Source organism: Gorilla gorilla, chromosome 11 (assembly GCF_029281585.2).
Source record: "Gorilla gorilla gorilla isolate KB3781 chromosome 11, NHGRI_mGorGor1-v2.1_pri, whole genome shotgun sequence".
Classification (NCBI taxonomy): Eukaryota; Metazoa; Chordata; class Mammalia; order Primates; family Hominidae; genus Gorilla; species Gorilla gorilla.
The window spans coordinates 140,378,421-140,406,207 of record NC_073235.2 but is presented as its reverse complement, the minus strand read 5'-3'; the positions used below and the strand labels follow the sequence as shown (position 1 = coordinate 140,406,207).

The following is a 27,787-nucleotide window of genomic DNA, read 5'->3' as shown; positions in this document are numbered from 1 at the left end:
AACATTTCAAATGTCACTCACTACCATGAGCCGGAAGCCATGCGGAGGGAAGCAGGAGCCGCGCTACTTTCAGAAATAGCTTTGATTCCAGAGAAACTGTTCGGCAAAGCAGCTGGCTGGGCCGGAGGCGCAATCGCCGCCTCCTCTCCTCCCCAGACATCTCAGCAACGAGGAAAGCCTTCCCTTCCCTGGGCACACCTTTACTACAAAACCGTGCCTCTGCTCCTCCACTGCAGATTTCCGGGGCTCCTTCTAGCTTCACATTCTACACAAATTCACATTCTGACAAAGTTCTCACAATGTATCCCTGGCACGTTAGTAAAAAGAAAATAATGTGACCTAGCACAAGAAAGGCATGAATGCAAGTGGAAACGACCAGATAGAGCCCCTCTTCCAGGTTTTGGATGACAGCGTCCTGCTGTCAGTTACAGGGAGGGCTCCCCGCCTGGCCTTGCACCTGTCCAGTTCTTCCCGAGGCTCTCTGAGGACGACCAGGAACTCCAGCTGCAATATCCATTTCTACACTTGGGCCCTGGAAACACCAGTCAAGCACAAGAGATTCTGGCATCTACTTAACAAATTTCTTTGCACTCTTCGGGACAGCAGCTATGCAGAGTGCAGGGCTCCGGCAGGGAAGGCGATTCGTCATCATGGCCAGCACAGGAATCCAACACAACAGGCTCTTAAATGTACTGCCCGTGCGTTCCGAGGCCTGTGTGTTCTAACCTCCGAAATTAAGTGATCTTATTCTGATTTTGTCATCTGCTCTAAGAGAAAAATACAGTTGTTGTCTAGAAACTAAATTTATAAAAGGAAACTATCACAGATGTTTTAAGTATCAAACTAAATTCATTTATGGGAAAGACTCCCATGTATACAAATTCTATAAATTCTCAAGGAACTCGCTCACTTCTGACTTCATTTTTGCTAGATCTTGAATCACTGAGTTGCTTGTCTTTATTTTCTGTATCTGGCCTGCCCAGTGTATTTACTTCTAAACCTCAGCTGCTTCTACAAAATACTAGGAAACAGAGAGGCACGTTATTTTATGATCTCTGAGCATTAGGGATGAATGGCAGGTTCATTTTATATCATCACTGTCCTTTTACTCAGATTTTTAACTCAATATCTAATAATCTCTCAATGTGTGGTAATTTGTATGGAATTTTTTAAGTTTTCTAATAAAATCATCTTTTTCTTTCCATACATAATTTCAGAAGGCTATCCACATTCTGAAATATAATTTTGCCTTAGAATTACTTTTCTTCTCAAAGAAACAATTTTTACATTTCTTGAGGAAAATGCAGATGACAAAAGCATTCAGTACACAGAAATATGTCTGACTGTTGCTTTGAGTGGGGCAAGATGAGGATCTAGGCATTCTTGTTCAAACGAATTCATACACAAAGTAGTAAAATAAACAGTAAGAACTTCTATGTATCTTCAGTGCAAGGTGTTATTTCTGAAAGGTGACCAGGCACTTGGCAAGGAAAAAACAGTACATGCAAGTTAGAAAATAAAGAAAGAAGAGCCTACCTTTTGGACCTGATAGATCTATAGAGAAGGACAAAAGAAAAAAGAAATGTAAAATCCAATTAAAGGAGCAGTAACATCAGAATGAAAGGTTCTGTAAGTAACTAGACATGTGAATCAAGTCACAACGAATACAGTAAAATGTGAATAAGAAAACAGGTGAGGTCCCACTGACAAGAGTTTGTAATTTTATCACTTACTTTACATTTCATTTTAGATACATTGGGGAAATAGGGGCATAGCCACACGAATCTTACCAAAAATACTGCTATTATTCTAATACAGAAGTCTGTATAACCTATTGCCATCAATGAGAAAAAGTACTTCCTTCATCTTTAATTCAGAATTCCTTTTTGCAGTAATAAAATTTTAACCAAAAAGTGCAGAAACTTAATTGGAAAGTTAACTGGTCAAATTCACAAATAATGAAGAAAGAGGCTTTGATGTTCTGATTCACACAGACACACACAGAACAACAGGAAAATTCCAGCTAAATGGAGTGAACATTAGAATATAACAGAAATATTCCTAAAAGAGGTTATTATCATACATTGACATATTCGTTTGCTTCAGAGGTTTCTTTTAATTTTGTAGTAATCACTAGATAAAACTGAGATAGCTACTCATTTTCATTCATTCATTCATTCATTAAGACATTTGTCATATCAGGCATTATTGAAGGCACTGCCAAAACTGCGAGACCAAGAAGTTGGCATTTCTAGTCTTATATGGGGGAACACATGTGACTATATCCAACAATATGACTGTAAGAAACAAAGCATCTCTAACCAAAATGTTTATCAAGTCAGCAGCAAGAAAAGAGAAATGATCACCATTTTCTTCTATCAGTGTAGGTTCTCCCTAAGAAGTTCAAGGTTCACTTGAATTTCCCAAGAATATGTACATTATTTTCCCCTAACAAATCCATTAAAAAAGAGCTCATATCCTTTTAAACAGACCCCGGAACGCGGCTAGAGTAAGCTGTAGTGGGTTCTCGCCGTCTGTGTGCTGAAAAGAACCATTCAAGAAAGAGAGCTCGGGGTGGGCTAGAGCTGGCCTGGAGTCTGATAACGCTGTGGGGACAGGGCTGTCCCCGACACTGGTGTCTCCTCACCACCTCCCCTCTCCGTACACGCTCCATGCTTCCCTTGGGGGATACCAACCCCGGTCAGCTTCCTGCCCTTCTCGGTGTTCTCAGAGCGGCCCCCTCAAGAAAACCCTGAGCCTGCTCAGAAACACCTGCATGCAGGTGGGATGGCTTGTGACCCAGATGAAAACAGGGATCAGGTTTCTCAATTTTTACACCAAAGTATCAACCCTACCCTTTAAACACTGGTCTTCCAAAACGTATTCATTTCCCCTTAATCAACAACTTAAAATGCCAGTGCCCCAAGCTACCAGATTGTATAACCTCAAATTGTGTTAGCTGGTTCTAATAATAGCCAGGCCCAGAGATGTGATATGCAAAGAAGAGCGTGAGGGAGGTGTCGTCAGTGCACCTTCCCAAATCCTCCAGGCACGGCCCGAAGACGTGCAAGCTCAGACCCCACTAGCTCGACTCGCTCTTCCCTCTGGATGCATACACAGGCGCTCACGCACATGCACACACGTGCACACACACATGCACACGCACACACACGAATGCGTGCGCACACACGAGTACATTCCTCCTGGCCTCTGCCCCACCTTTGGGTCACATAAAAGCACAGCTAGGTGAAAGCTACTGATTCTGTATTTATAGAAAATTCTAAGAAAATTGTATATTTTATGTTTCATATTCCTGTGCCTCAAATTCCACACCAAGGAGAACTTTATTTTTCAACGCATGCTTCCACTTGGAAAGTGACTAGGATGATGTGGATCATTCTGTTTCCCCCTTTGCCGTGCGTGCCAGCATCCTCAACGCAAACTTCAACCCCATGGTCCACGGATTCACTCCATCCTCCACTCTTGTTTTTATTGTTGGCTACAGAACTGATTTCGAGACAGAGGGGTGTGCTAGGAAGACCACAGGCTTTATATCTGGTCAAATCTGATTTGAATCTTGGCTGGGCTATTTTCTTGGATTTGGGGAAAACTGTGTATCTCCCTAAGGCCTGTTTTCCTCACCTGTAAAGTTTGGGAAGATGCCCGTCACCAATGGTAGGTGACAGCACCAAGCCCAGCTCTGCCACACGGCAGGAGCTCTGGGATGTCCCCCCACCCCAGGCTTCTCTGACTAGTCACGAAATACACATCTATCTTATTTAAGATCTTTCAATCCCTGTTTTGAAGAAGCAGACATAAACTTTAAACAGGAATGCTGCCGCCTTGCAAAGACCCCAAATTCATGAAGGCACCGTTGCCGCTGTTAGGAACGCATGCTGCACTGGGCTGACTGGGCCGGCCCTTCCTCGTCTGGCTCTCATCTCCCAGGGCAGCTTCCTGTCTGCCATGTCCATCCTCTGCTGCCACAAAGAGTGGCTTCCCCACCCCCCGGTAGAGCTGCTTCACTCGGTGTCCTCACTCACCATCTTGGCCACGTTCATTTCTCTGCCCCTCCTGACATGTCCCCCACCTTCCCAGGCTCTCATTCCACAACCTGGTAAATTTGGGTGGCTCTGGGTCCGGGTCCGTGACCAACCCCAGGCAGGAGTCCACAGCCGCGCCCACGACGCCCGCCCTGTGTCATAGCCGCAAGCCACGGTCGTGAGGGAAGAAGTGCAGGCATCGGCGATGAGGAAGCCGAGACTGCAGATCCACAGAGGACCGTGCAAAAGGTGACGTTGGCCAAAGGTGCTGCCTGCAAGGGACACCACCCCCTCCTCCGGTCCCTGCTGTCTGAGAGCACAGACCAAAACCACCACTCTCAGTGGCAGATGTTCCACCGAATTTGCAACAGGACGAGATATTTTGACCCCTGTGACCCCCTGAAATATCTTTGTGATAAAACCATGCTGTAGGGAGAAGAATTTCAAAACGTGAATGCCATCTACTAAGCAAATGACATCTGTACTCATGCTGAAGAAGGCAGACCATGGCGTTTTACATCAGACTTCCCGATTTCATCAGATGTTCTCTGCAAGGCCTGTGCTCATCAGAAGCATCAGTGAGGGCTGCCCCGCACCCCTTTTTTATGATACTAAAATTAAATGCCCAAGACTTGGTTTCCCATCTGGAGTAGCAACTACTTTTTATTTTTTGACTTTTTGAAAGAGATAGGGGTCTCATTATGTTGCCCCAGCTGGAGTGCAGTGGCTACACACAGGGACAATCATGGCCCGATCATTGCTTCAGGCTCCTGGGCTCAAGCAATGCTCCTGCCTCAGTGTCCTGAGTAGCTGGGACTACAGGTGCATGCCACCACGCCTGGCTTATTTTTTATTTTTCTTTTCGTGTGGCTTGGAATATTACAACAGAGATGCGGGAGTCCAGCAACAGATGGTTCTTAAGCTGCACAATTAAAATGCAACAGAAAAGGGCTTCCTTTCAATCAAAGGAATAAAGGGATGCTTTGCTTTTAAAGGAGGCCATTCAAATAGATGACTGCTTGCCTTAATTCATCTTAGTTATTTTTAAATCAAGAACTTTTGCCCAACAACTTTGTAACAAGCTGCTTATATCAATATGTATATGTTTAAATTAATTCTAATTGGTTATATCTTATATCAATATGTATATATTTAAATCAGTTCTAATATGGGGCAGGTGTGATGGCTAACACCTGTAGTCCCAACATTTTGGGAGGCTGAAACGGGGGAATCACCTGAGGTCAGGAGTTGGAGACCATCCTGGCTAACACGGTGAAACCCCATCTCTACTAAAAATGACAAAAAAATTAGCCGGGCATGGTGGCGGGTACCTGTAGTCCCAGCTACTCAGGAGGCTGAGGCAGGAGAATTGCTTGAACCCAGGAGAGAGAGGTTGCAGTGAGCCAAGATCATGCCACTGCACTCCAGCCTGGGCAACAGAGCAAGATTCTGTCTCAAAAAAAGAAAAAAAAAAGGATACAATCAATACGTTTTTATCTAAAAAAAAAAAGGATACAATCAATACGTTTTTATCTAAATGTGTCTGCATGAACAGACACATTCTACAGAGACACTGATACTGGGCGTGTGAAAAAGCACCTGAGATTTTGTCATTTAAAATACATATATTTAAGCCAGGTGTGGTGGCTCATGCCTGTAATCCTAGCACTTTGGGAGGCCAGGAGGTCAAGGTGGGAGGATCACTTGAGATCAGGAGTTTCAGACCAGTCTGGCCAACATGGTGAAACCCTGTCTCTATTAAAAATACAAAAATTAGCCAGGCATGGTGGCGCGCACCTATAATCCTAGCTACTTGGGAGGCTGAGGCATGATAATCACTTGAATCTGGGAGGTGGAGGTTGCAGTGAGTAGAGATCATGTCACTGTACTCCAGCCTGGGTGATAGAGCAAGACTTGATCTCAAAAAAAAAAAAAAAAAAAATTATACATATACATATTTAAAAACCAGTTCAGAATAAAAGCACTATTCCTTCTAGTGGCCTCTGGCACCACTATGGATACCAGAGCTTGAGTGTGCAGGATGGTTCCAGGGCTTGGTGATACCGCCTAGCCTCTGCATTCAGGTTTCTACATGGAGTGGCAAACTCCTAGCAGCGGAGGGCAATGAGCACATTAGACCTGTGGCAGGGCCCTGACCCTGCAGGGTATGTGGCCAGCTTGGTCTTTGCTGGGAATGTGGCGGAATCTACAACCACCATAAGAGAATCTGGAAATTCAGATTTTTATTGGAAATCTCACTGGTTTTAAACACTGGCTCGCCTTTTTAAATTTGGCTATGTAAGCCAAACAAGAACCTGTGTATGAAAATCAACCCTGGGGAAGGCAGCTGGTTACTTCTGTCTAACAAAATAAATTCACATCTTCTTAAGAAGAAAAGCTCTTGGGGGTGGGCTCAGTGTGGATGGTCCCTTGGCCCCACAGGGCATGGCCCACGGGAGAACATGGACCGAGTGGGGTCTCAGCTTCTATGTCTCTGAGGTCACAGAAAAAGTCACACCATAACAGTGAGTTAAAGAACCCTTATGCTGTCAGAAATGACTCCTAGCTCCAGCTCAAGATGATGAAAATAACTTGCAAATGGCTTGAGCAGGTGTGTCAACACATTGCTAGCCATTTTCCCAGGGAGGAATTTCTTCCCTGGCTGTTTCATCCATGTGTTCATTCCCCTCTATCACACACGGGCTCTAGATATCCTGAAACCTGGAGCCCGTGTGTGATCAACACTGTACAAACCACGGGGGACATATTTTTAAATAAAACAATTTGGCCAGTTTAAAAACTCATTAATCCGTTCTTCTTTTCCACTTTAATCCAGAGGATCTAGATTCTAGTACAACAGTTAGACCTTAAAGCTCAGACCCTGAACGTTTTGGCTCCTCGCAGCTAGAAACGACGATCTTCGCAGGCAAGAGGCTTCTAAGCCCCTCTCAGGAGCCAGCAGGTCTGAGCAGGCACGCCTGGTATCCGTGCTATGCGCACTCCTGGCCTGACCTTGGGCAGAAGTCACAGGCACAAACGCACTCTGACCATGAGCAACGTGAGACAGCCAGGTGCGTCTGCAGCAACAAGTGCCTGCACTTGCACCCTGGGCCCAGCACGCAAATCACTGTGAAAAGACCCAACAAGGAGCCCCAAGCGTTACCTCCTTCTGCTGCCGCTCCAGCTCCTTCATGCGGATCTCGCGAGCCTCCGCGCGGGCTGCCCGTTTTGCAGCAAGCCGGGCCTCCGCCTGAAACGGACAGGACATCTTATTAGAGGACAGAGCAGCGGGCACTCTCCCAGTACAGGGTCAGCAGTGATGATGCGGAAAGAAAATCTTGTTCAGAGTTTAACAGATATACAGCAATAAATTCCAGATTCACAGAGTAAAAGGGTGGTCAGGAGCAATAGAAATAGTTATAAGAACTGCTACCATTTATCAAGCCCTTACCACATGCTAGGCAGGAATATTCTAAGAGCTTTATGGATATGATGCCATGTATTCCTTGCAACAGCCTCATTAGGCCGAGACTGTTACCATCCCCAGTTTAAATATGAGGGAACGAAGGCACAGAGAGGGTAAGTAACTTGCCTGAGGTCACACAGCCTGTAGGTGGCAGGGCTGGGCAGTCAGCCTCCTTCTGGAGCTCTGACAGATGCATGGAGCGGAGTGTTAACAGCTGGATGCTACTCCAGGTTTCCAGTTCAACCCCTCGCTTTACAGAGCAGAAAGTGAAGGCCTGGAGAAGCTGCCAGACCCACCTGAGGTCATAGGGCTGGCTGGCGTGGAGCTGGGACTGTAATCCCAGCGAACTCCTGTCCAATCACTTCTCAGCACACACGCACCCTCAGCTTCCCCTTAAAACACAGCCGTCCTGGGAGTCCACCCTTTCCCAACACAATGAAGATCATAGCAGAACGGTTCTAGCTGCTGGAGTCCTTCCTTGCACTAAAAAATCAGCCTCCGTATAAGTATTTTTCAGCTTGTAGCTGTTCTGCCACATTCTGCTCCGTGAGAACGTTTCAAATGCTTGAGCAGGAATGGACATGATACTATCGAGCCTGGCATCTGAACTGTTTCTACAAACAACTTACAAGTCATTTTACAAACTACATGCGTATTCACTGCTTCATGTGATACCACAGCCCAGTAAGCTCGATGGCGTAAGTGTTACTGAATGCAGGTTTTCTGGTATCAAACAAACCCCACCCTCTTTCTACTGAAGTGTTTTTTGAGAATACGTCTGTAATCCTTCCACTAATGGTTCTATAAACACAGTTTTCAGACGTCTTGCATAATCTTTTCCTTTTTTTCTTCCTTTTTTTTTCTTTTCTTTTTCCTTTGGGGATGGGGTCTTGTTCTGTTGCCCAGGCTGAAGTGCAGTGTGTGTGTATTCACAGGTGTGATCACAGCTCACTGCAGCCAGGAACCCCTGAGCTCTAGCAACCCTCCTGCCTCAGCCTCCTGAGTAGCTGGGACTACAGGTTTGCACCACCACAACCGGCTCCTAGATAATATTAAAATGGGACTTCCGAGGTAGCCAGCAAGCTCCTGGCATGGGGGCGGTCCTGACAGGGACGTCCATCTCTCCCATCCTAGACTTACACTATATTACAGATGTACCTTCTTTCTCAATTTTAATCTAAGTTGCAAACTGGCCACACTTGATCTGTCGTCTTGAGGTTGCCTGGCTTGTGTCCTCATGAGGAATTTGTTCTATTCGCTTGGCTCCTTTATCAACCCACCCCATGTCTTTCAAATCAAGGGGTGTCAAAAATCACAACTGCATCAGGATTTTGATACCTTGTTGCCATTTTCAGTTTCCAAGACCTGTGAAGGGCCTCTTGGGGCCAGGCTAGGCATGGTGGCTCAGGCCTGGAATCCCAGCACTTTGGGAGGCGGTGGCAGGTAGGATCTCTTGAGGTCAAGAGTTCGAGACCAGCCCGGGTAACATGGTAAAACCCTGTGTCTACCAACAATACAAAAACTAGCCAGGTGTGGTAGCACGCACCTGTGGTCCCAGCTACTTGGGAGGCTGAGGTGGGAGGATCACTGGAGCCTGGGAAGTTGAGGCTGTAGTGAGCTGTGATTGTGCCACTGCACTCCAGCCTGGGTGACAGAGTGAGACCCCGTCTCAAACAAAAGAAAGGCCTCTTGGGTCTACACAAAAGCAAAGAGGGAGGAGACAGAGAAGGAAAGGCATTAGAGTGACGTCCTACAGCCCTACCAATGGGCCAGCAAAGTGACCAAGGCCACGCCAAGTGCAGCCCTTCCTGGTAAGGCAGGTGGCTCTGTGCCATTGGCTCAGTTTCTAAGCCAGGACAGAGCAGGTATGAGGTTTCATAGCAGCCATAGCCCACCAGCTTGGGGGTTGGGGGGCGGAGGAACAGAGAGGAGGGGCCAGGAAAAGAGAAGGGAGGCCATGCAGGAAGAAGAAGAGGAGCAGAGGGGTGAAATGTAAGAAAGAGGAAAGGGTTGGGGGAAAGAAGGGCCACCAGAAGGGAACAGAGGGAGAGACAACTGCAGTCGGCCGAATTCTGGGTTGGTCCCCAAGACTCTGGTGTACACGCCCTGCATACCCCTCTCCCACTGTGTGGGAACGTGGAATTCTGGGTTGGTCCCCAAGACTCCCACCACTAGCGTACCTGCCCTGCATACCCCTCTCCCACTGAGTGTGTGGGACCATGGACATAATGGATGACACCACTGTAATTAGGCTGTATTACATGGCAAAAAGTATTAAAAAAATAATTAAAATCCTTCGTCAGTTGACTGCCTTGCTCGAAAGACAGATTATCCTATGGGCCTGCCCTAATCAGGCAAGCCCTTTAAAAGAGGGTCTAGAAGTCAGTGTCCTTGCTGGCTTTGAGAAAGCAAGCTGCCCAGTGGGAGGGGGCCTCGATGAGCTGAGAGCAGCCCCTGGCTGACTGACGCCAGCAGGAACAGTGACCACAGTCCTACAACCACAAGGAACTGAATTCTTCCAACAAACATGTGGCTCAGAAGAGAGGCCTGAACTCCAGAAAGACCCCAGACTGGCCGACACCTTGGTTGCTGCCTCGTGAGACCTGAGCACAGGATCCAGAGAGGCTGAGTCCAGGCTCTTTTTTTTTTTTTTTTCGGAGACAGGGTCTCCCTCTGTCGCCCAGGCTGGAGTGCAGTGGCGTGATCACAGCTCACTGTAACCTCTGCCTCCCAGGTTCAAGTGATTCTCCCACCTCGGCCTCCCGAGTAGCTGGCACTACAGGGCAGGTGCCACCACACCCAGCTAATTTTTGTATTTTTTGTAGAGACAGGGTTTTGCCGTGTTGCCCAGGCTGGTCTCGAACTCCTGGGTTCATGCCACTCACCTGCCTCAGCCTCCCAAAGTGCTGGGATTACCAGCATGAGCCACTGCGCTTGGCCAGTGTGCCCAGACTCCTGACCACAGAAACTGTGAGACCATAACTGTGTGTTATTCTAAGCCGCTGAATTGTGGATATTTATTACACACTAGCAGATAACAGAAGGAGAGGAGGTCTGAGGTGACTCCTGCTCTCACAGGGCGAGCATCTCTGTGAGCTGAGTGGGGTCCCAGGCACCTGCACGCCCACCCACTTCCCCGCCTGCCTGCTCAGTTCCCCACCCTATTCCAGCTTAGCTCTGCTTGGGTCTGGCCAAAGGTCCTTGCAGAGCTCGCCTGCCTGAGCGTGCAGTATTGCACCTGCTCCAGACTTGCAGGCCTCCAAAACAATGCCCTGTCAGACCCCGCTGCTCTCGGGGGTCTGCCCTCCACCCAGGAAAAGGTTCCCATCATGGCCCACCTTCAGCCTAACAGGTCTACCCTGTCCCTCACTTGGGGATAATGACATTTAAAGACTAAAAAACAATGACCTTTGCTGGGAGGCACATGCGCTTGGGTTGAAAAAGGAACCCCATGGATGAATCATGTTAGGGCATCAATTCCTCATGAGGACACACGCAAGCCTACCTCCAAGACAGGTCAACTATGGCGATCTCCACCTTACATTAGAATTCAGAAAGAAGTCCATTTGTCACTGAATACAATTCCAAATCCTTGCAACCCCCGCCTTCTAGAACATCTATCCCCCTTACGATCCTCACATGACTCATATGTGGAAAACAAAGTGCTGGCAATACCAGAAGTGGCAACTTAGTTTACAGGCAATTCTTGGAATCTGCCTAACTCAACACCAACAAATATATGAGCCAGCATTTAAACTGGCACAAAACCTATGCATGACCATCTTCACGAGCACAAAACTACACACTTAGCCACAGAATAACTCTTGCCACTCGCTTAAGATGCCTGAAAGAAAATCCGTAGAGTTGGCCAGGCGCGGTGGTTCACACCTGTAATCCCAGCACTTTGGGGGACCGAGGTGGGCGGATCACCTGAGGTCCGGAGATTGAGACCAGCCTGGCCAACATGGTGAAACCCTGTCTCTACTAAAAATACAAAAAATTAGCTGGGCATGGTGGTGGGCGCCTGTAATCCCAGCTACTCGGGAGGCTGAGGCAGAAGAATTACGTGAACTTGGGAGGTGGAGGTTGCGGTGAGCCAAGATTGCGCCACTGCACTCCAGCCTGGGCAACAGAGCGAGACTCTGCCTTGAAAAAAAAAAAAAAAAAAAGGAACATCTGCAGAGTTTCGACAAAATTCTTCCCCAAACAGAGACACTGCGAAGAATGGCACAGCAGCCCGACAGGGCACGGCAGATGGCAGACATCGGGAAGAGCGCTGACTGTGCAGGCAGGGGTTCTTCTCGGGGATCAGGGCACCTCAGGCCAGTGCTCCGGTGGCGCAGGACAAATCCTTTATCGACTGACACTTTTGTAAAATATAAAATCTCATGACGGGCCACAGCCACATCAGACTGCTTGAAGAGCTTCCGAACACGCCCTGTCACTTTCTGTGAGTAGCCTGTGGGCTGACCGTGGCCCGTGGAGGCCACAGGAATGCACTGTGCTGTGAACGCGCCATGCTGTCTCAGCACTGCTTGAGACAGTGGGAGGGATTTCTCAAATGCGGTTTGGGTGCCCAGTCTCCCGGGAAACAGGCAAAGCGCCTGGTGACAATGTACATGTGATGAGGACCACATGGGGGAAGAAACGTGTGGCAGGGGCGGGGGCTGCTCTGGAGAACTTGACCCAACCCCGGGGGGCTGGGGAAGGCATCCGCAGGACAGAAGCCCTAAGCCGGACCCTGAAACAGGACGAGCGGAGCCGGGGTGGCTGCGACCAGGAGCTGGTGACAAGGAGTGCAGACGCCTGGGGTGCAGACCCTCGCCCTCAGCCTCCATATCTGGAACCTCGTCTTGAAAGAATTCAGAACCACTGAAGGGTTTTAAGAACACAGCGGAATCTGACTTTTGTTTTGGAAACAGGGCTCTGATAGAAATGTGGGGAGCAGGTATGGGGTGGGGAGAGCAACAGGAAACCAAGGAAGTGAGTTGACAGGCTGCTTCCAGCATGGGGACAGGAACGGGCTGGGCTGCAGCAGATCAAGCTCAGTGCCAGGGTTCGGGCCCGTGGAGTTTAGGATACAAAGCAAAAATTGCAAAGGGCTTCAGAGAACTCAGGAGATGAGACTGCGCATACCCCAAACGACCTGCAGGTTGAGTCATTCTTTCACCCCCATCCGAGCTTGCTGGATCCTCCACTGGTTAGATTAGAACAGCGGCTTCTTGGCATGGCCCTCGCTAGGGTCCATGGGGGCTGGTCTGTACCCACCCTACAGGAGCCAACAGGGAAAGAGCAAGCCCTTGCCTGCTCCTGGGGTCCTACACCCTGAAGTCTCCTTTCTCTGCCCACACAATCTTTGCTGAGATACTAAAACATTTAGGAGTACAGTGAAATTATCTCCCTCTGACTTGTCTTCAGATAACCTGGGTGGGGTGTAAACGGCTATAAGCTAACAATTGTTGAGGCTGGGTAGTGGGGGCACAGGGCTCTTTAAACTGTTGGCTGAGTCCCATCCCAGATCTGGGTTCCCACAAGCCCCTCCCCCTGCCCCCTCCTTGCCCAGTATGTGGAGTCATTCAAGATAAGGGCCCCTGCTGTGCAGCAGGCCATGCATAGCTTGGTCTGGCTGCTGTTTCATAATAAAGAGCAAAAATTTAAAAAGAAAGAAAAGAAGGAAGGAAATGAAAGAGCCCCAAAACCAAAACTCATGCTTTCTGCTGCTGGAAGGTGGCCCTGCTGCTGGGTGTTGCAGCGCTGCCCCCACCGTGTCCTCTCTCAGTTCCTGCTGCTGCCCGCGGGGTTAGGATGGAGCAGAGGGAGGAGCCCCTCTGACAGGATCCAGGCTCCCTGGCTTCTCAGGAACGCCCACAACGGTTGGTCCAGAACCATTCCTGTTCAGAACACACAGCCTGGCCCTTTCCCTGGGATCCCACCCATCCTGGCCAGGGACCCCACAGACAGAGTTTTACAGGAACTAGGTCTTGGAGCAAGATACTCTTTGAGGGTGGGGATTGCTGGGAAAAAAAGATTCCATTTACTATCAAAGTTGCCTCCTTGTCCTAATCCTAGAAAGCCGAACCACGACTCGAGTTCTATTGTTGCGTCTTATTTTACCATATGTGAATATGACAGCCCTCTGATAGGGAGGTGGTGTGTACGGTGATAAGAGATCTAAAAATACACGAGGAAGCACAAGTATGACCCCCAGGGCCTCCGAAACAAACGGCTAAAAAGACAGCCAGGCTCTCCCAGCCACATTAATGCCAGCCCCACAGCCTGCTGTGGAGCCCAAGTCTATGGGGGCACCTCCCTGGGAGCCCCATCTGCCAGGCACCCAGCCCACAGGCCAGCTGGGGAGACAGGCACCGAAGTGACCCTTCTCCCCCTGCAGGGTCTTTTCTGGGCTGCACGGACCCATGCGTGACATCTCGGGAGCCAGGCTGGAGAGGCCTGCAGAAGACTGCGTGAAGAAGTCACCATCCCCATCCCGAGCCACAGATAAAAGCACATGTTAGGAGGTGCTTTGCAAAGGGACCCCACGGCATGCAGAGGGCCCTGAGGGGCTCTAGTTCTAGACAGAACCACACAGCAGAAACGGCTTCTACCGGGGCAGGGCACACAGGGCAGTGAGGTAAACAGTCTAACCCATGCCTGTTCTTCCAGGGCTCCCCATGGACCTCCCGCTCAGAGCCCCAGAGATTCCCGGCTATAAGAAGACAGTCACCCAAAGATAATGGCCGTCCCTTCTTCCGGGTCAGGGAACTCAGGGACAGCCCGGCTCAGGCTGGGGGCTCAGGCCAGGGAGAACCAGAGAGAGAAGAAGTTATTGACCAGGACACAAGGAGAAACCCCAGCGGAGCGCAGAGTGGAGAGCCCTCCCGCATGCCCTCCTGGCCTAGCCCACATGTGCTTCCATCCTTGCATGGCCTCAGCCTGCGCTGGAGGTGTTGTAGGCAGTGGGAGTACTGCCTAAGGGTGGGGACAGCCCAACACCCTGAACCCCAATTCCAGTGACGTCTGGGGCTCTAGCAGCTCTAATGGCATTTGTATCCTTCTTGTGGCTCCTACCAGAAGATCATCATGTGGTCTCCTCAAAGAACAGAAACACAACCAACACTGGTGGGGCAGGGGCCCTGACTGCTGGCAAAGGGACAGCAGGTGCCGCGGGAGGCTCGCTGGGCAGCTTGCTTCAAAAGCCTCACACTCCTTCAGGGGATCCTGGCACTGCTCGTACATTTCCTGAGCATTGAAGCTTTTCTGGGATTCCGGCCTAGTGCAGAATTACAGATCCCAGGGCCTCTCACCCTACAGTCACAGGAAATGTTCTTACTCTGTTTTTAAACTGTGTGGTGATACCCTAGGGGTCCAGAATTCTACACAGAAGCTGGAAGCGGTTTATGAGCCACAACTTTAGGGCAGGCAGTTCCTGAGAAATACTCTGACGTCACTCCTTCCACCCAGGCTGAGAAGGCCCTGCAGCCTGGAAAGCACCGCATGTGAACCGGAGGCGGCTCCCACCTCCCCCCGCAGAGCCCAGGGGAGACCCAGGGCATACAGCTCATGTGCAGATTCGTGGCTGCCATGCCCCCCATTTGCCAGGAGCCTGTTAGCGCATCTTAGGGACACCCAGTGGGCCAATGGACAGAGGACTGGACCATGAACAGCAGCTCTCCTCAGATGTCAGATGGAAATGACGCCCCACGGGGCTGTTCAGGGAGAGAAGCCGTTTGCCAGCTGTAAAGCACTCTGCAAACAGGAGGAAGTTCTCCTATTAATTACACACATTCATTTTAGCCTCCAGGTTTTAGCGTCAAGCAGAGAAGTGAAAAAGCAGCAGCATTATTTTTCCAGGCCCCATGATACGTCACCAGTCTAGTTTATAACCTTTTTGGAAAAGTGTTAAGGATGTAATTCAAGTTCACTCACGTGAATGTGACAGGAATATGATGCAGCCGAAGCCTGAAGTGGCCACAAAGGCCAGTTTGTTCACAGACAAGCAGGGGCCTCTGTCCTTGTGTGATTCTTCCCCTGAGCTAAGAAGGAATCAAGCTCCTGGAGGGGACATGGTGCACCCAGGCTGTGACACGGGATCCGTTTCCTGAGCCACCTTGCTATAGGAAGTAGCCACAGCCACCAACTTTTGTTTTCTCTGCAAACCCCCCAACCCTCAGATGCAGTGGCCTCTAAAAATAGTTTGCTATTCACAGCAACCAAGCGGGCCGGGTGATGTTCTCCTGCACAGACATGGACACGAACGGACGGCACAAGGCTAGCACCTCCGCAACGCAAGGGAGGCTCACCTCGGCTCCGTGTACCCACCACCCCATGTCCCCCAGAGGCGATGTGCACTGTATCTCAGTTCCAAAAGAAATGCTCACGTGAGCAATCTCATGAAGTCCCCCAGGAACCACAAACAGCCTTCCCTACGGCCATGACCGTGAGAACGATCGTTACCAGGCACAGGGCACTCTGGGGTGGCAGCTGGCAGTGGCGGGAGTGTTGATTTAGAGGGCATTTTGGAAATGTTAGGGGGATTGGGATGTCAAAAAGATTGGGAAGAAGCTAAGGGTATTGGGGCGGGGGGGCAGGGCCAGGTCGGCCAACCATCCCGCATTCAGACACGCCTGCGATGGGAAGAACTTTTCCCCTGACTGCTCAAGAAGATAGAAAAACCACTGTTTTCGCTGGGTGCGGTGGCTCACGCCTGTAATCCCAGCACTTTGGGAGGCCGAGGCAGGCGGATCATCTGAGGTCGGGAGTTCAAGACCAGTCTGACCAACATAGTGAAATCCCGTCTCTACTAAAAATACAAAATTAGCCGGGCGTGGTGGCGCATGCCTATAATCCCAGCTACTCAGGAGGCTAAGGCAGGAGAATCACTTGAACCCGGGAGGCGGAGGTTGTAGTGAGCCGAGATCTCACCATTGCACTCTAGCTTGGGCGACAGAGCGAAATTCCATCTCAAAAAAAAAAGAAAAAAAAAAAGAAAAGAAAAACCACTATTTTTAATTTTTGGATTTACAAACTGATTGCAACTTACATATAAACTCAAAATATGTTTTACACAGTTCAAATATACATGAACTATTCCAGGAATGCAATCGACATGGAAATTGAGGGAAGATGATGATACTTGGCTTTGTTCAGAACTTTCCTGAGAGTTAGTCAACTTTGCAGAATGTCATGTCATAGACAGCAACATGAGGGGTGGTGTTTGGGTCTCAGTGCAACACACCTGTGTCGGCCTCCCTGTGACACCAGGCACAGGTGTGTGCAGGTCTCATCACTGCATTCAACTGCTGGTGTACTTGGTCTTGAGTATTTCTATATCAAAATTCTTATTACGTTACTATAAACTACCTGTATTTTATTTTTTAAGGAAATGTTATATTGACTTGAAATTATGTGCACTGGTTGACTTTCTCACCTATGCATCTCATTTCAGGTTAGTAATGAAGTTAAGGAACTTGTAAAAAGACAGGGTTGAGAACCACAGCTTCAGAACTCCAGTGTGGATCTGTCGTCTCTCCATCACACTGTATGAACCAGCCCCGGCACAATTCAGAGCACAGGTCTGGGTGCCTGGTGCTCAGGCCGTCATGAAGATTTGGATGGCATAAAGTTAGAGATCAAAGCCTAACTGATTACTTAAAACACCATGTTTCCATCAAAATTAACTCAGACAAATTATGGAGTAGACTGAAATTACCATGAAAGTTTACGGTAAGACGGCCGCCTTCAAAGACGGCTTTAGCTTACAAGGCTGCTGCTGGCTGGGCCCACAGGCCCCAGGAGCCAGCACACTGTCCTCTGCACTCGGGGGACCTGGCAGACAAGTCCAAGAAATGCTGGGTGCTGACCGCTTCTCTCAGCTACGGCTGCACTGTTCTCAGTAAAGGTCTGAGTTTACGCAGGTGCAGACTGTCAAGAAAGGAGTCTGAAAACCCAGCCACAGCCTCCAGCTTGGGCTCTGTCACCTACAGTTATGTGAACCTGGATAAATTACTCGGTTTTTGAACACCAGCCCTCATTAAAGAAGTAGGAGGGGACGTAATCTTTAAGAGCTTCCTTCCCCTCTGAAATTCTTTGGGTTCATGCCAGAGGTGAATTATTTGTACACTGAGATTGTCCACAGACTGTGTCTGTTTTGCTACTGGAAATCTCCAGGCTTTGCTTTTCAGAATAATAAGCTTCTTTAAAGTACTTCGCACACTAAAATAGCAAACGTATTAATCAGGAACAAAATGATTGATGTTACTTTATTGATGACTCACACATTGACCTATTCAAACCTCACAACACAATCTTGGGCTTAGCAGCTACCCCCACTGGCGCTAAGAAATAAATACGCTATACAGTATCTTCCACGCAAGTGAACTTCTACTTTTGCTGTTAATACATTTCTTGCTTTTCCTGAGATGAATGAATCTTCATATTTCCTTCAATTGCCTCAACATGCTGGAAATACAAGAACCATGACTACCACTAACAGAGATGTGCGGGACTGAGAGGCGAGGGCGGCTGGGCCTCCCCTGTGCCGTTTCCTCTCCAGGTGACAGGTTTCCCTCCAGGCAGCACGTCTGGGCTCCACTCCCTTCACCTTTGCCTGCTCTGCTCAAGACTGTCCTACAAACCCCAGACCTTCAGGGTTTCACAAAAACATTTAAATTGTTTCCTCTGAGAAGAAGGCTGAAAGCTCCACCAGCACCAGGGCAGCACACAGCAACTGACAATCTTTCCTATATTCAGTGGATATTCCCTGGAACCAGCTATAAAAGAAACGGCAGCTGTCATGTTTATCCTCCATGAACTTATCTACTTGGATGAGGTAGGGGAGGAGTTACATCATACCCAGAAAAATAAAAAGGCTTAAATCACAGCAGCTCTCAGGTGTATGCCGACATAAGCAGTAGTCAACATTTTAGCATGGTACAAAAATAGCAAAACAAGTTTCACAGCTATTTCATTTCTACCATTATTTTCCTTATGTAGAAAAGTAAAGCTCATTGGGCCGGGTGTGGTGGCTCACGCCTGTAATCCTAGCACTTTGGGAGGCTGAGATGGGAGGATCACTTGAGGTCAGGAGTTTGAGACCACCCCGGCCAATGTGGTGAAACCCCATCTCTACTACAAATACAAAAATTAGCCGGGTGAGGTGGCAGGCACCTGTAGTCCCAGCTGCTTCAGAGGTCTGAGGCAGGAGAATCGGTTGAACCTGGGAAACGGAGGTTGCAGTGAGCTGAGATCGTGCCACTGCATTCCAGCCTGGGCGATCAAGCGAGACTGTCTCAATAAAAAAAAAGAAGGAAAGTAAGTTCGTTCTTTGAATGTTCTCTTCTGTCTGGAAATTACCAGGCAGAGAACAGAAAAGTTTGACAGAGTGAAGACTTCTCAGTATGCATTCAAGACAAGGACTTCTGTCCTAAGAGGCAGCTTTGGTAAAAAGAAATCCTTCAGCCCCAATACTGGGGTATGAGACAGCAGGGCTGCAAAGAAAAGCTGACAACAGCGACAAAAGCAGCAGCAGCAGCCGTGGCAGCCACAGCTATATCTTGCACATTTACTACCTGCCAGCCCCTGCCTGCAGCATTGCATACAGCGGTGACAGTTATCAGTACCAGCTCAGAGTCAGCAGGCCTGGGTCTGAACTGGCTCCACTACTGAGTAGCTGTGAGGGCTTGGGAAGTCCCTGACCTTTCTGAGCCTCAGTTTCCTCTTTATCTGAAAAACTGAGAGAAAACGATCTGCTCCCCATGAGGTTACAGCAAGGGTTAGAGAAGACCTTCACATAAAAAACCAGGCGGACGCAGCAGGGGTTTGGTAAATATTAGCTACTTTCACTACTTAGTGTCTTCTTTGACAGCTACTGACCTAAGAGTATAAATCCGGTTCAGAGAAGTTTAGAAGCACGATGAGAAGACAAGCATGCTAAGGCACCCACCTAGCAGAGAAGCAGGAAAAACTAGGGAAACTTCAGAGGAGGGGGACAGAGGTTCTCAACCCACAGGGAAAGCCCACTCCTTTCCCTAGGAAAATCACACAGCCACTTGCCCCATACAGTAAAAAAGACAGAAGGATCACAAGTGGTGTTGCTTTGATCATCTTCATTACACAAACAAATAAATGAAACATTTTGGTTAAAATTAAGAGTAAATCTTCATTATAGTGATTTAAGATAAATTACTTCTCTACTACAAAGTAGTTATACTTTAGATTCAAGGGAAAACTACTTACCTAGTTTTAAAGTTGTAAAGTTACAATCCCAAGGAGAAACCACTGGAAACACTGGCCCTTTCCAAAATGAATGAATGAGTCTCGGAATACATATCATTTCTGTTGCCAGGTGTGTGTGTGTGTGTGTGTGTGTGTGTGTGTGTGTGTGTGTGTTTTGGTTTATTGTTTTGGAATCTGGCCTGGGGCAGGGGGATTATACTACTGGTCTATAATCAAATACATGGCAATTTTGAATGATTAAATCTTGCATGTAGTCAAAATATTTAATTTGGGAGAAAGAAACGAATTTACTTAATTTTACCTAGGTAGTCTGAATAATAAAAGTTCTAGTAAGTCCATTCCATGAAAACAAGCTTCTTTATTTAAAAAACAAAAAACAAAAAACAAATTTGGGCGGCCTCCAGTAATAACAGTGAGGTAATAAAAATCCTCTTCTCCTGTCCGATGTCTAACACGTAGTGAGATGTAATGGACTTACTGACTGGCGAAAGGTTGGTGATCTAAACATTATGGCCTCTGGGGCTTCAAGATCACTCCTTTAAATATGAGCAGATATTCTGGAAGCACTGGCATATGAGTAACCAGTCATAAACAATTCCTTTGCTGAGTCACACAGCCTGATTTTTCGGGGATAAGAAGTTCCTCTTGGACATTGCCTTTTGAGGAGCAAACACGCTGCACCAACATTTAGTCTCACAATTCTGTAGGGATTGGATAAGAATCTCACTCTAATCAGGTAACCCTCCAATCAACTTCGCTGAAACACCGTTCTGCAACTATAAATAACTTGATTTCCTGTGCTCAGCATAAGTGGCAGTTGAGACTGCAGGGTTTTTTGAAATTTGCTAAGGAGGCTTCCGCTGTGTGATATTAACTCAGGCTGAACAGAAACTGACTCTTAAAGAAAAAGGGAAATTTAGTCTCCATCTTTGCCCCAGTAGGACACTCTCAATACTACTAGAAAAGACCTACCTTACTATATTTATGTCTTACCTGCCCGGGGAAATGACATGCCTAAAACACACACCATATGATTCCATGCTCCACCATCTCAGACTGAGCTAGAGCAGGGCCAGCCCGCCTCGTGCCAACTTCATCCCCATATTGGTCAAGACTCCACTCTCCCAGACCTGGGGACCCTGGCCCAGGTACCTATAATGAGATAGGACTTGGGAGACTGTGTGTCCACGCTCTCCCCTAACAGCCCTTTCTTGGGACAGTGCTGGCCATTTAGAAGGGCTGAATGCTAATCAGTATGTGGAAAGAGAGCGGGGTGACAAAAGCCATCGCAAACACAGGGAAGTTACAAAAGCTGCAGAAATGCAGTGTCTCCACTGTCCGCATCGGACCCTCTCCTACTGCTCCAGGGCTGGTGCCCACTTGCTGAAGAAGCCCAGGCTCCCACTCAGATCCTGCTTTTGTCTTCTAGTTGAGGTGGAGCTTGCCAAATCTACTTCCTCTGACCAACCCGGCTCTCCTCCGCATGGGTGCGGCCCCCAGTCCCTCCTTTCCGCAGGAGACCCATCCCTGAACCCACGGACACAATGCAGAGCAAGAACTGGCACAAACCAGTGTGAAACACCCACAACCACTTTCCCGTGCGTATACCCAGCCCGTGGCCCAGGGCAGCCGCTGGGTGATGCCCTACCCCCCACCCATGATGACCCCCAATTCCCATCACCACTCAGCACATTTCCTTCCCTACCTGAACATTAGCCTCTTAACAGGAACCGCATTTTGCTTTTGTTCACCATGTCTCACTCTGATACAGTTTTTGCTACCATTTACCAAGAAAAGCTCCTACAGGTTCACAACTTCTCTCTGAAAACCCTTGGGGCCATGATTCAGAATTCAGCATTTTTGGACATTAGAAACGTAGTAAGATGCATACACCATATATTCTGGTACAACCCAGAGTAGCAGTCCTTAATCAAAGACATCAACAAGACTACAGAGAAACGTAAGAAAATTCACACTCAGAGGGATCAATGAAGACCAAAACTAGCCCCCCATTGGACAGGGCAAGTCTCACTGCCAAAATTCTGCCACAAACTTATAAAAACAAAACAAAACACAAACCTTCCGGTCTTCAAAGCTTATTGGGTTCTGGAACTCGGGGTGAGGGACAGTGGGCCTGGGCTGATCACATAACTACTCAGTTGGACACAGTCCAGACTTTCCTCTCCCTTCTTCCCGGCAGCATCTCGAAGTCATCTGAACCCAGACCCGCCCAGGAGGCTCCCAGCCTTAAGTAATAGACCCTGTAGCCAGTGCCTTAGCTGCTCCAGGTGTGCCTCTACCTACTCCTCTGATTAGCCTGTCCCTGGCTTCCTCACATCCTGTTCTCAACGTTTACTCTTCCCTTCTCCAAGGACTCTCAGTCCAGCAGGCGGCTCTTCACCTCCATCCTCCTCCTGCCATCTATGGTGTCCCAGGCTGCTCCTCAGAACACCGGCACCGCTCAGCCACATTCCCACCCTTCCTTCTTTCAAGAACCCTTCCCTGATGGTGATTCAAGGGTCTCTCTTCCCAGGCCCCTAGGAACTAATTAGTTGAAGGGGTAAAAACCGGCTCCAGAGGGCTGGCCCACTGCCAGAGTTTTAAACGAAGTCACAGAAAAACCACACTAAAATGGACATTTAAAAAACAATCTGACAAGCAAAGAACTGGCTTTTCAGTATGCGTTCATCAGACTCTACTTCTACACCTCTCTCTGGCATTTCCTAATAAGCTCTCCCAAGGTCAAGGCAGTCTGATTCATCTGAAATCTTACACACACACCCAGTAGATGATTAATTTCTACCTGATGAAAGAGTGATTGTTTGGGGCTCATACTTTTACCAAGATCCCACGAACACCTGATTAAGTGGAAAGCTAGGGTTTTATATTTATTTTCCAAAGTGCACCCTTTCACTTTTATTCCCATTCATGTTCAACCACAAGCTGCATGAAATTGTGTGTTTGCAAACCCTCTCCGCCTCATCCCCTGCCCAATTTTAATGCCAAACTACAGCCGTAGCCCCACGACTGCATATTGAGCTGGACAACGGCAAAATCCTAGAGGCAGGATCCTGTCCGGGCTGGGCGGACCCGGGAGACCAGCCAAAGTGGATTTGGCGTCTGGGGTCCTCGGCGGAGGTGGTCCCCAGGTGCTGAGCGGGTTGAGTGCTCCAAAGCACCCCAGCCGCTCCCCGGTGGTTCCAACAGGGGGTGAGGGCACCGGCTCTGGCCACCCGGTCCTTAATGCTGTATTTTGTAAAATAGCAAACTAGCAGCTCCCTGTGACTCTAGGCCGGGCGCAGACCTGGTGAGAGCCTGTCTGCAGCCCATCACCTCGGGCGGGGAGAGCCCATGTGCCTTTTCGTCCTTGGAGGTGGCGTCCCACAATAAAGCGTGCTTCCTAGCGCATGAGGGACGCCGCTCGCCGGGCCACTCACGGACCCGCGCCCACTGCGCCCGCTCCCACCGCGCTGGGGTCCCGCCAGAGCCCACCCCACGCCTCCCGGGCACCTGCGCCTGCCATTGACCTCGGAACGAGCTGGAAGCCCCTGAAACGCCGCAGTCACGAAAGAAAGTTTCGGAAGCGCTTTCCTCTTACCAGCTTCTGCGCTTCCGGGCTCAAACAGTCGATCTCCCGGCTTTGAGCCGCCGCGGGGCTGGTCATCCTGCCGGGCTCGGCCCGCTCCACCCGGCGGGAAATGCTCGGGGACCGCGCCGGGAGCCCCTCGCGGGCCGGGCCAGGGGGCGCGCGCTCTGTCCGCGGAGACGGAGCCACTCGCCGCGAAGTGAACGCTCGCGCTTCCGGGGCCAGGAGCCAGCTCGCCGGGGAGCGGCTCGCGGCGCTGGGCTCGGGCGCGGCCGACAGGGGCGGGGCGCAGGTGGCCGCGGGCTGAGTCGGGCTCGGGGTGGAAGGGCGCCGGGGAAGCGGGACTCGGGCGCCTCCGCCCGCCCCATGGCACGCCCCGCCCCCCACGCAACTCCGCCTCGGAGGGGCCCTCCCGGCTACGCCCCGCCCCGTCCCCGCCCCGTCCCCGCCCCATGACTCGCCCCACCGCCCCCGCCCCATGACCCGCCTTCCCCGCCCCCCTGCGCCGCTCCGCCTCGGAGGGTCCCTCCCGGCTACGCCCCTTTCCCCGCCCCCACCGGCTCCGCCCCACCCAGGCCCCGCCCCACGGCCTGTCCCGCCCTTCCGCGCTCCCTTAACGCGATCCCCGCCCCGCCCCCCGCGCTCCGTCTCGGAGGGATCTTCCTGGTCCCGCCCCGCCCCTCCCGGGCTGTCCATCACCACCCCCCCGGCCCCCGCCGGAAAGAGAACCTGGAGGAAAAGACCCCTCAGGCTCCGGCCGCAGCTCCACCCGCAGGGGGCCGTGGGAAGCGGGCGCTCCGGGGAGGATGCCGCGCCCAGTAGGGGTCGACCCGAAGAGGGGGTCCCCTCCGGGGGGGGACCTGCCCGGGGCTGGGCGAGGGTTGAGTTCCCGGCTCCCCCACATCCATCACCCTCAGGCCACGCTGAGCTTCCTGGACGCGGAAGCCTAGGCCCCAGCACCGCTGCACCTGCCGGCTGGGCACCCCACTAACGCGGCATCCCGAGAAGAGCCGACTTCCAGGACGACGCAGCTGCGTGCATACAGCCCCCCTTGGCCCGGTGCGGCGGCCCGCAGGGGAGAACGAGCTTGCAGGGTGCGGGTGCGGGCCGCTGGGGCCGATCTGGCGTCGCAGAACCCGGGGTCCACACCGTCCAGGCTGCGGCCGCGAGGACCCTGCCAGGCGCCGGTCTCCTCCGGGAGGGCTCCAGCCCGCGCCACCTCCAGGCACAGGGCGCCCTCGTAACTCCCAATGAAAGTCCTGCGGGAAACGGTTCCCGACCTCGCCAGGCTGGGGGCAGAAGCGACGGGATGACGCGGATTGTAATCGGAAGGTCAGCCTGTCCTGGCCATGCCAGGAAATGTAAAATTTAAAGCACATTTACATTTTACAGTCCCCCAATTCCCAATTCCCTTTTCTCTGCACGCTGACCCAACTTGGTAACGTGAGCTCACGCCTGTGAGCGCTCACCTTCCCGCCGTGATCCGGTCCCAGGGCTTCAGGGCAGGAGCTGTCAGGAGGGTGTGCAGCAGGGAAAATGGATGCTGAGGAGCCGGAGGGATAGGGGAGAAGGAAAAGAGGGGCCGAGCAAAGGCCTAGAGAACCGCTGGGGAAGAAACGTTGAACTTAAGATGAACAGAGGCCAAGCTGTCTTTGATTGACAGCATCTCAGGCTCACAAAAGCAACTTTCAAAGATAATGAAATGCCTACCTTTCAATAGCTTGTTTTCTCCCTGTAACGCTTATTTAAATGTTGTTATAACAATTCTTTCTTTCTTTCTTTCTTTTTTTTTTTTTTTGAGATGGAGTCTCGCTCTGTCGCCCAGGCTGGAGTGCAATGGCGCGATCTCGGCTCACCACGACCTCTGCCTCCCGGGTTCCAGCGATTCTCCTGCCTCAGCCTCCCGAGTAGCTGGGATTACAGGCACCTGCCACCATGCCCGGCTCATTTTTGTATTTTTAGTAGAGACGGGGTTTCACCATGTTAGCCAGCCTGGTTTCGAACTCCTGACCTCAAATGATCTGCCTGCCTTGGCCTCCGAAAGTGCTGGGATTACAGGTGTGAGCCACCGCGCCTGGGCTATCACAATTCTTGATTGTTTAAAGTGCAATTATTTGGAGAAAGTAATTTTAAATGTTCTCTGGGAATTTATTATAGAAAGCAGTTAGACTTTTACCAGTGGTCACAACTTCACTGATGAGAATGATAACCCATTAATAAAACAGCCCTCTTCTTCTGAGACTTGATTTTGAATATTCTGATCTAGATAGGCAGATTCTAAAGCTACTCAACACCCCGAACCCTGTGACCACATCTCCCAGAGCAGGGTACTGGGACTGGTTTCTGTTCCCTTGGCCTGTCCCTGAGGCAATGCTTGAAGACACCTGTAATTGCCACAAGATGCATTTTCCTAACCCCCAGGCTGCCAGTCAATTGCTAGTTACCAGCTTCTGAAAACTATACAGGGAAGGGATTAAGAAGTGGGCTCTGGAATTAAGCCACCTCATTCAGTTCCTGGCCCTGCCACTCACTAAGGGATATTGAGCAAGTTACTTAGCTTCTGTGCCTGGAGTCTTGCCCAAAACATGCCAGTGATAATGACAGTGCCCGCTGTGAGGGTGAGGACCAAAGGCTGTAACACGGGGATCCCGCTGGGCACAGTCAGGGTGAGCTGCCCTGCTAGCCTGCTGCCTAGTGTCCTGGGAGTCCAGTAAAAGCAAACCAGCACCTGCCTTGCTGCCTCTGGAGTCCCCTCTTTTCCAGATAGAGTCCCCTTGGTAGGTGCCCTGACTCAAGGTGCCCAGGCCTCCTCCTCCTCCTCCATAGCAGGAAGGAAGCTGGGCACCAGACCAAGAACTGGGATGGGCCAGGCAGCAAGACTGTGGGCAGCCCAGGAAAGAGAACAAACCCACTGCCTGCCACAACAGCTGTGGGAAGGGGCTGCTGCAGAGGATGTAGGTGGCAGGGAGGGGACCATGCCAGGACACTCACAGAGTAAGAAGCAGCGAGCTGATGAGTCTTAGTCCCAGGAACAAATGAACATTACCAGCAATAAAATAATGGCTGGTCTCTGATTCTGCTAAGTAGTAGCATATTAAAGAAAACTGCCATCCTGACACCCTTCTAGATGAGAGGATGCTACATTCTGACTTGGGTTTCAGCCCAGCCAGTCCTGTGAGGTGGAAGTCTCAGAACCATCCCCAGCTCAAGAGCAAAGTCTATACTGTAAGTTGAATGCTAACACATCTTTCTTGGTGTTTTTAGATCCCAGAGCCCCAGGAATAAAATGCAGAGGATCCACAGTTGCCTCCCAGTTTTATTAGGACGGTGCAAAAGTAATTGCAGTTTTTCCATTAAAATTAACAGCGAAAAATGCAATACTTTTACACCAACCTAAATAATACAGGTAACTTTAAAGTCCCCTTCTTGAAGCCCCCTTCTGAGGTAGTCCCCTCTCCCACCCCCAGTCTTTTTTTTTTTTTTTTTTCAACGTAGAGCAAGGTCAATTGTGAGGGTGGTGAATGGGTGACTGGAACCCACAAACTTGACGCTGGGAAGGCCGGGTCAGAAGTCAGGGTGTGGGTGTGGCTCTGAAAGGTGGCATTTTATAGAAACATGGAGATACACAAAATGTTCATCCCAGTACTCACAGCTCTAAAGATGGCTTGGCAGAGTAACGTTAAATCATACACCTCAAAGACAAAACTAAAACCCCGAGGGCACCTTGGAAAGGTCTGAGCAGGGAGGTGGGGGGTTTCCTCGGAAGAGGGTGCATCTGGGGCCAGGCACAGTGACCCACACCTGTAATCCCAGCACTTGGGGAGGCCAAGGAGGGTGGATCACCTGAGCCCAGGAGTTCGAGACCAGCCTGGCCAACATGACAAAACCCCGTCTCTACTAAAAATACAAAAATTAGCTGGGTGTGGTGGTGCACATCTGTAATCTCAGCTATTTGGGAGGCAGAGGCATGAGAATCACTTGAACACAGGAGGTGGAGGTTGCAGTAAGCTGAGATCATGCCACTGCATTCTACTAGCCTGGACAACAGAGTGAGACTCTGTCTCAAAAAAAAAAAAAGAAAAAAAAAAAAGGGGGGTCCATCTGGACCATACCAGCATGGGGCCCAGGGTCTTAACTAAAGAGCTGTGAGGTCAGTGACCAGGGCTTGACTTCCTCCTTCTTTTGGTAGGGATGATCCAGGGACAGCCCCTTCTAACAAGTGCCTTGGAATTTATGGCCCCTTCCAAACTGCAGTTAATGGCCTGTAGACACACAGAACTGACCTCCCGACATCACTGGTTAAGCCCAGAATCTCTGCACTGAGAGGGTACTTTGGGTTTTGTGACAGGTCTGACTGCCTCAGAGGGCATCCTTAAAAGTTGCGAGGCCTGTGATATAACTTTGTCTTCCTCTGTGCTCTCTCAATGAAAATTACGTGTCTGAAATCTAAAAATCCAT

The 27,787-nt window shown here is 50.0% G+C and overlaps 1 protein-coding gene across 50 annotated transcripts in view; it reads right to left on the bottom strand.

The window, feature by feature from the left end:
* LRRFIP1 (LRR binding FLII interacting protein 1) overlaps window positions 1-27,787 on the bottom strand; it is a 156,588-nt gene that overhangs the window by 64,553 nt on the left and 64,248 nt on the right. For 21 of the 50 annotated variants that reach the window (XM_055379840.2, XM_055379845.2, XM_055379849.2 and 18 more), the window contains exons 2-3: window positions 7,207-7,293; window positions 1,537-1,554 (exon numbers count right to left, since the gene is read on the bottom strand). In XM_055379840.2, the coding sequence (XP_055235815.1) occupies window positions 1,537-1,554; window positions 7,207-7,293 (105 nt within the window). Of the gene's footprint in view, window positions 1-1,536; window positions 1,555-7,206; window positions 7,294-23,341; window positions 23,730-27,787 lie in introns of those variants that run through there. The other 29 variants (XM_055379862.2, XM_063695327.1, XM_063695330.1 and 26 more) reach the window with 9 other exon arrangements.